This window comes from Lupinus angustifolius, chromosome LG20 (assembly GCF_001865875.1).
Source record: "Lupinus angustifolius cultivar Tanjil chromosome LG20, LupAngTanjil_v1.0, whole genome shotgun sequence".
NCBI classification, from domain to species: domain Eukaryota; kingdom Viridiplantae; phylum Streptophyta; class Magnoliopsida; order Fabales; family Fabaceae; genus Lupinus; species Lupinus angustifolius.
In genome coordinates this window covers 10,415,128-10,424,355 of record NC_032028.1, presented here as the reverse complement: position 1 = coordinate 10,424,355, position 9,228 = coordinate 10,415,128, and the positions used below count along the sequence as shown (strand labels likewise).

Genomic DNA, 9,228 nt, shown 5'->3' with positions numbered 1-9,228 from the left:
GCTTGATAGAAGTTCAATAGATCATCTTATGTTAACCCAATGTCATCCTCATGTTCTTAAAGAAATACAATATAATCATCAGGAATTGCACTTCTCCTTTCTAGTGGATCTACTTGATGACATTTTTACTTCTTGAGGTTCTTGAATATTTTCTATAGGTAATTGAGGGAGAACCTCATTGTTGTCTTGTTCAAGAATATTTTTAGGAACAATATTCTGAATATTATCTTCTATTACCGAAGTTGTTCCTTGAATGGTAATAGGCACAAGAACTTGCTCACCATTAGTGGTAGGTTTTTTCTCAAAGACAACATTCTTTATGTTCTCTTCCTCCCAAATTCAACTTCCTCAAGAAATCTTGCATTTCTCGTCTAAAAAAAGTCGTGAAGTGGGATCATAAAATTTATAGTCTCGAGAGTGTTCAGCATAGCAAACAAAATAACCGCTAACTATTCTTTAGTCCACTTTTCTTTCATGCAGCCTATAAGGTCGTGCCTCAGCTGGACAACCCAAAATGCAAGTGTTTTAAGCTTGGTCTTTTATCAGTCCAAAAATCATATGAGGTTTTGTTAACTGCTTTACTTGGCATGCTATTAAGGATGTAAACTACAGTCTTTAAAGCTTTCCCCCAAATAGACTCTACCAAGGAAGAATGACTAATCATACTTCTCACTATATCCTTAAGAGTTCAGTTTAATCACTCAACAACACCCTTCATGCTAGGTTTGCATGGAATAATGTATTGTAGAACAATTCCACATTCTCTGAGGAAAACACAAATAGCCCTTTCGCAACATCCTTATTGTTCTTTCTTTTCTTATTTTGAGAGGTCATAACTAAGTGAGTACTTTCAGTCTTATCTCTCTGCACTCTCTCTTCCTCTTGCACATAGTCCTTCTTAGCTATGTTAAAATTTTGGTTGCACATGGTTAAATCAAAATAAACTTAATTTAATATAAAACAATTAGGAGATGACATGGAAAACTAAAATGAACAAAATAAACTTAACAAAACAATTTAATTAGGGGATGAAATGGAAAACTAAAATGAACAAAAAAAAATATAAAAAATGATGGATGATTATTCAAAAAGTATTATTTTATTTGTTTGAAAAAATTTATCGTTGTATTTTGAGAATTTATCAATATTAAAATAAAGGAGTATATAAAATGGAAAATCCATGACGTTAAGACACTCATAATCTTAAACACTAATGTTCTTTAGTATTGAATGGGGATGGTCGGTATCAAACGCCCGATAGAATGGAGATGATCATAAGTCTTAGTCGGAATGTTGTTTGGATCCGCCGGGGGAGTTACCTGAAAATATTCTCCGATGATCAAGTCAGTATAGAGTCTTAAAGAGGGAATGGGAGTAAATATGAGAGAAGTTAGAGCAATAACAATAAGTGCAAGCAATAAATGAAGGAATGAAAATAATTATACTCCATGTGTGGAATCATCTATTTATAAGATTTTGGGGCTGCTGATATGACATCTGGCCATTGGTTAGTACATGGTAGGTACAATGGGGATATGTCGGGTTGTCTTTGTTCCTCCTTCAGGTCTGCGCTTGTTGACTTGTCGGGGGCAGGTGGAATGTGCAGGCGGCGTGGTAGGTGGAATGGCAGGCGACTTGTCCTTGTTCCGCCATTTCTCTCGATCGTCCAACTGTTCATATGCGAAAGCGAAGGAGTCGGTGGACTTTTGATGGATTTCCCCATTCCAAGAAAAGGGGAAGAGGGGAGGTAGTCGGGACCATACGCCCAAGTATGGCGTGTCCCTCGAGCTTCCACGCTGAAGAAGCCACCCTTCCAATTCTTTACTGACCCTTCGAAGGGAAGGGAAAGAGCGCGACCATTCCGAGATTGAAGAGTTGTCCACCCTTGGCGCCCAGCCCTAGCTTGGTCTTTGTTCGTGCTATGGGTCACTCGGAACATCTAGAAAAACAAGCGAAGGATACAAGACCGCTCCATAACTTTGAGAGCCCCCAATAATATACATGTCATTAGAAGAAGTGTTAGACTCCAAACTGGACATATTATTCAAGACCAGATGCTACTTCTCTAAGAGAGCTGCCTAGTCCATCAGGGTTACCTCACTTTCGGCCTTCTTCTTTCTCAGATTACGTAATAAGGCCGGCAGGGATAATTGCTTCGGTCGCCTCCATAGGGACCAACTACTACCCAGAATGGAAGCAAGCTGAGCTTGTTGACTGCGACAAGGGGCGACGTTAATAAAAACAGGTGCAGGTCTGGACAAGATCTCCACCTTGTCAAGGCTAGAGTCTCCGCTCAACATTAGTATAACAGGAAAAACTTATGCCTAAAAGGAAAAGAGAGAAAGGAATTACCGAGTTACTGAGAATTAGAAGCTTTGAAAAAGATAAAGGACTGACAACCGGATTCATGTATCAAGCGAGCTCGACATGACCTACCCCTACACCTAGATGCTACCCAAAATCACCAGATCGGAACATCCTGAGTCTACCAGCCCGACCACTTCTGCCGGACCTGATAGACTGGAAGCAACTGTTCCACCCTGGATAAATCTAAGTTGTTTCTAACCCACCCCAGACATTTGACCTAAGCTATGTATACCTCTCTCACCCGCTTAAGGTAGGTAATACCCACTATAAGTGTCATAAATGCTTATGACGTGCCATTAATGCTTCTAGTCTATTATTTAATGCATCTCTAACTTCATCTTCAATGCGCCACTGGCTCACCTTTAATGCAAACTGACATTCCACCTGCCACGCCACTTGCACATTCCATTTTACCTACCATGTACTAACCAATGGCCAGATTTCATATCAGCAGCCCCAAAACCCTATAAATAGAGGATTCCACATAAAAAGTATAATTAATTCTCATTTATTGCTTGCACTTATTGCTATTGTTCTAACTTCTCTCTTATTCTCATTCACTCTCTAAGACTCTATATTGACTTGATCGTCGGAGAACCTTTTCAGGTACCTCCCCCGACGAGTCTAGACAATATTCCGACCAAGACTTCTGATCATCTCCATTCTACTGACGTTCGATACTGACCATCCCTGCTCAATTCTAAAGAACATCTTAAACACTAAATTATCCTTCTATTTTTTACACAAACAAAAAACCTCTAATTTTTATATATACATAACACTAACTACTCATCTGTGAGAAATGAGTATGATTTTTAAATAAAAAAAGGTAATAAGTGTAATTAAGTTAAACAAAATATAATATATTATAGATAGAAGTATAAATAGTATGTGAGTATATTTTCATTATTTGTTGTTCATTACAATACAATATAAGAGTGATGTAAACAATATATCTTATAATTATTAATGCATCTTATAATAAACAAAAAATAATGGAAATGTTTTGAATTATATATTATTTGAATTTTTCTCTACAATATATAATATTTTGTTTAACTTAATTACACTTTATCATCTTTTTTATTTTATAGATCATGTTTATTCCTCATGCACGTAATCAATATTTATAAAAAAAATGGAGTGAATAATTTCACCAAAGTGTCACTCTAATTTACTATATATATATATAGTTGAATCGAAAGTTCTTGCTTTGCCTCTTTGAGTAAATCGAAGTTACCAACTGTTCGCCGCCTCTCTCTGTCTCTTTTCTACTGTAGTCTCTGCCTGTCATGTCTTTCCGATGGCTCAACCGTGTAAGATTATCAACTTCAAATCTCATCTTCTGCTACTTCCCACTTACTTTAATCAAATTCCTCTAATTTCTTTTTATTCCAGACAAATAAAAGCTTTCAACTTTGAATCACCATTTTACTTTCCAATCCCATATTTTTCTGGGTCATGATTGGTGAATCATATTTTTCAGATGTGGTGCTTTTGGTTTCTATGCTCCATCATTTAAACCTTAGCTTTACAAATTGCTACTGATTTCACTCGAGGTTATATTTTTGTCATGTCTGTAGTTATATATTTGTAATCGGTGTAGAAAAGAAGGTAGAGTCGCTTCTTCCGTGTTTTGGAAATACGTGTGGAGGGGACTTTTGGAAGTCTCGTTAAGAAGAATAGATCAAACAGGAAGGTTTGTCCAATTTCTATCGGAAGAGGGAGGTCAAGAAAAAATGTAGGTGAAATCATTAGTAAAAAATTAGAGATAAATGAAAATGATTAGCATTATCGGGTAGTTCGATCCATGTAGCCAACTTCCACTTATTGGGATCAAGGATAAGTTGTTGTTTTTTGTACCTATATGTGGTTTCATAATTATACTGATCTCACTTGATATTAGGCTGAAGGGGGTGTAAATGTAATGATAGCATAAATCTCAACTTTGTAAATGTAATAATATAAACTCAAGTGTGGATCGGAGTAAATTTTCATATAAAAACTGCAGCTTGATGTAATTAAGTTAAATTTTGACAGAGGTTAGTCTAATTTCTCCTGAAACTAATAGTGCCCTTATTAACATCACTTTACACTATTTAGGAAAATGATTTTCCGGTGTAAAAAGTTAGGAAATTTCATCCCAAGAGACCAAGAATTTCTCTCAATGACAGGCACTAGAGATTTCTTTGTTTAAAAATCACTTTGTTGACCCAGCTACATTTGGTTTGCAGCCAAATGCTTCATCAGGAATGGGTGTTGCTGATCACAGCCAAAATACATTCATGGACTTGAAACTAAAGAAGGTTTATCGATATGTGATCTTTAAGATTGATGAAAGTAAAAGGGAGGTTGTGGTTGAGAAGACCGGTGTTCCATCTGAGAGCTATGATGATTTTGCTGCATCTTTGCCTCAGAACGATTGCAGATATGCTGTCTTCGACTTTGATTTTGTCACTTCTGAGAACTGTCAAAAGAGTAAAATCTTTTTCATTGCATGGTTAGTTTATTCCACCTCTTTCTTTAATATTCATGTGTATTTGTCTTCAAGAGCAGCATTGTTGCTCTGACTAACAAAGTAGATAGTGATGTTTGTAAAATGTGGTCCATGATGTGCAATAAGGGAAATCTTGCAGCACATATGATTTATGCACTACGCCGTTACTTGAATTTCTCTAACTCAACATGCCATGACGCTACTTGCTTTTGCCTTTAGTGTATATTTTGCATGTTATCTATTCATGGCACCATATGTTTATTGTTTCATTATTTTGGGCTGAATTTCGTGTTTTTGTTTAGATGCAATTTCTTTTACATTGATTGAGCTTTCTATTAGAGGGTGAACTTGGCACAATGGTAAGGTTGCGGCTTATGACGATGAGGTCACAGGTTCAAATCTTGGCCTCTCCGCTTGCAAGGTTAAGGCTGCGCGCATCTACCTATCCCATACCCCACTAGGTGAGAGCCTCATGCACTAGGCTGACTCATTTATTAAGCTTTATATTCTAGCGAATCTAGAAACTTGTAGCTTTTTGGTACCATTCTCCCTTTTACCACATCTCTAATCTGTTTGCTGCTGTCAGAAATCAATTTGTACCGGGGCATTCTGTCAGTCACATTTTAAGGGCAAACAGAGCATTTAAATTTCAGATAAGATTTTACAGTCTTCAAATGCTTATGTTAGTATGAAAAAATCTGACGTGATTAAAACAACACAAACATCTTCATGCTTCAATAGATTGAATCATACATGAGTAAGCTTCTTGAATGGCCTAACTGTTAGGCGTAATTTTCTTTTCCATTTTTTGGGGTGGTTAATTTGTCTAGTTTTAACTTTAACATTGATATTTTAGAGAATTTAATTGTTCTGACAGGGATTCTAACCTTTTTTGCTGAAATCTAAAAAAAAACAGTCCAATGTACGAGGATACTGTCTAGTGCTTCCTTGGCTGAAACCAGAAACTTGTTTCCTGCAAGTAGAAAGGTTTTTTCCATGACTTAAACCTGTGACCTTCATGTCACAAGAGAACAACTTTACTGTTATGCTAGTGCTCATCCTCTTGTTAAAAATCTTATCTTAAAGAAGAAAATCAAATTTTGATGAGATTAAGCAATTTGCACATTACTATTTTGTTGCCAGTGCATTATGTAGTTACAAAATTTCCATAAGTATCGTCTTCTAGAGACTAGCAGATAATTATTTTAGTATCTTCAGATAAGATGATGATCTCATGAAGGGAAAGAAGGTCTTGTCCATTGTTCATCTATACTTCAACTAAACTTGCACATCCTTGATATAGTTTACTTTCTCTCCAGAATTCAAAACCTCACTATTGGTATTGTACTTTATCTTCATGTTTGTTGGACCTTGTCCATGACACTTGAGGCTCGTGCAGAATCTAATCTAGGGCATTGGCTAATAGTTGCATTTTGTACCTTTGAGTACAAAGCAACTGAAAGAAAATAATAGATGACCCATTTTATGATTTTAAAGGTTTTGCTTATAGTTTGATGGATTACTTTGACCATTAATTTTCTATATTTTGTTTGAACTGTATCTTAGCTATCACATTATCATTTTCTGTATTAGGTTTAAATATCTCAGTTGGAATTAGACCTCCTCCTCTTTCTGTTGTGATTGTGAGTGCTGCATTTTTTCAGTCCTGTGCCTTATTGACAAGTTGGAGTTTTTTTTATAGTAGCTTTTAATGTGCTTTCATACTCATCATTGTGTGTAGTCTTAATTCATATATACATTTGTTATGAATCTGCCACTGATATAACTAGAATTCTTTCACTGCATGATATCGGTTAGGTCTCCTTCAACATCTCGCATCCGTGCCAAGATGCTCTACGCCACATCTAAAGACAGGTTTATACGTCAGCTAGATGGTGTTCACTATGAAATCCAGGCTACTGATCCCACAGAAATGGATCTTGAAGTGCTCAGAGACCGGGCAAATTGAAGTTGTTAAGCAGTTATCTTCCTAAAATGTATTAGATTTTGCTTTTAGTGAATTGCTTCACTATACTTATATATCATGTGCAAATCTTAAAGCCCATGTTGCCTCAAGAATGTACCTCTAATAATACTGAATCTCAAGGCTGAAGGGTGTTTTTGTGAGTTACTGCTGTAAATTCCAGTGTTCTTAACTGTTCTTTATGAGCATGAGTTCTGGAACTTGATATATCTTGGATTGTGTATCTTTTTACATGCATCAATAATTGATTCTGAAAGCAGCAAATTTAATGATACCTTCCTGAATATTTCAATGTGACAAATTACAGAAACAAAGGGAACAATTAGCCAAATTAATGATGTGAGCCTTTTGGAGCAGATGATAATGTAACTACATAGTCATTGGTATATTTAAAACATAGTTTGTGATGGGAAAGGAATGAAGAGGATTATTAGTAAGTCAATGTAGTTTTGTTTGATTATTAGAGTGGGTTTCATAGAACACCTTTGTAAATATTGATTATTTTGGGTACTACCAAGGGATTCTCTTACCCTTTTTGGTAAATAACTAATCTCTTTTGGGGAATATAACTGTTACTCTTAATAAATGTTACTTACAGGAATCGAACCCCTTTACTTTGTCATATAATCCCTTAACTATTTTTATGATTTGAATGGGCAAACACTATTAGTGAGTACAATATCCTAAATGTGCCCATGATAGATCTAAGACTCAATATGCTAAAGAAATTCCATGTCATGTGGTTGGCCTCTCTTTGTATATATTTTGTTATATTAATAATATTTTTATAAAAAATAATCTATTGTTAAATATTTATTAGAGACATGTATATTTGGCACCTCTTTATCTATCCTACTCTTTCATGCAGTATGTTTTTGGATTTATCCTTGAGTACGATTTATGATCAATTCAATAATTGAATAATGTATAATTTTTTTTTGTCTTTTTATAATGTTCAATTTAAGATGAGATGAATGTTAATGGTTGGTGGTGGTTACTTAGGATTATGTTTTTTTGTATATAGAAATTAAATAATATTTACAGCAAAATATAAAAGTTGAAATTTTATGTTTTTCATTTATATATTTGTATAAATATACATTTCACCAAAAAGGACATTTGTTATTTCATTATTTTACTACGGTAATTATTATTGTTTTCATTAATCTCAATATATTAAAACACAAAACAGAAGCATAGGTAGTGTTTAACTCCTTACTATTATTTATTAAAAAAAGAATAAAAACAGAATCATATGATATAATTTATAAAAAAAAAAAGAAATAAAAAGAATGTATATTTGCCAGATAAAACTGGTTACGAGTGGACAGAGAAGAGAGAAAGATAACGGGAAGAATAAGCATTGGAAAAAATCCAAAAAGACTGGATATATGTGTTAAGCATTTTTGTAATTCTTACTATAAACAGAAAGTTAGTTTTTTTCTGTTACTAACTGGTTTCTATAAATAGTATGTACTCTCTAAAACTCAAGGCAAGTAATATACATTGTGATTCATTCCTCTCCTCTATCATTCATTCACTCTCACCTTCTGCACATGGGCGGAGCATGGAAGGTACAGGTGGGGGCAGCTGCCCCCCCTGGATTTTTTTTTTTTTCTTAAAATACTTTTTTACTTTTTACTCTATTGAAACATATTTGTTGTCTTATAGAATGTGTGTTATTTCATGTGTCACTTAGTACGTTTGGCCAAAAAGATATTTTATTATTAAACTTTCAAATTATAAAATGTGACACATAGAAATACAAATTTTCTGGAGTAGATATACTTTTTTTACCTACACCCAAATAATGTCTTTATCGAAATACTAGTGGGAGCTCATATATTTCTTTAATTTGTGGCTAGATAAATAAATATAGTGCAACTTGTGTAGTCATTCAAAAAATTATATATAATGAATCAAGTTCCCTTGCATGTTTAGATGTTGGTGGCTGCTCATAATAATATGACTTCATAATGATTTTACACTTGATGAAAGAGATTATGTATGCATTGATAATATATATATTTTGTCCAAAATTTCTATCGTGTAACTTTTAATGAGCAATAAGATTAAGTTAATATGTCAATGACAATATTTTATTTTTGGTATCGTTAGCCATTTAAATTTGAAATTTTTTCTATTTATTTAATTAATTATAATTAAATATTATTGCCCCCTCTAAAATTTTGTTCAAGATCCGCCACTGCTTCTGCATATTCATTCTTCTTCATTTTCCCCAACAAACTGGTATCAAGAGCACTAACAAGATCCAAAAGGGACTCACTCATTCTTCTATCTTCTCTTCATTCCTCTGTTCCATATCATCAACTCATCAACAAATCTTCTCTTCTCCTACATCATCAAATGGGATCTACTT

The 9,228-nt window shown here is 34.3% G+C and overlaps 1 protein-coding gene across 1 annotated transcript; it reads left to right on the top strand.

Annotated features, from left to right (window-relative positions):
• Window positions 3,563–7,102, top strand: LOC109334988 (actin-depolymerizing factor-like). The gene is made up of 3 exons (XM_019571003.1): window positions 3,563–3,683; window positions 4,602–4,867; window positions 6,683–7,102. Exons 1-3 carry the CDS (start codon window positions 3,660–3,662, stop codon window positions 6,831–6,833), a joined length of 441 nt encoding a protein of 146 aa, XP_019426548.1. The 5' UTR covers window positions 3,563–3,659; the 3' UTR covers window positions 6,834–7,102.

Bases quoted from the DNA above. Each gene is read 5' to 3' on its own strand.
- LOC109334988 (XM_019571003.1), top strand. From the start codon at position 3,660: ATGTCTTTCCGATGGCTCAACCGT. The intron at 3,684-4,601 runs GTAAGATTATCA...TTTGGTTTGCAG, and splicing joins CTTTCCGATGGCTCAACCGT to CCAAATGCTTCATCAGGAAT. The intron at 4,868-6,682 runs GTTAGTTTATTC...GATATCGGTTAG, and splicing joins AAAATCTTTTTCATTGCATG to GTCTCCTTCAACATCTCGCA.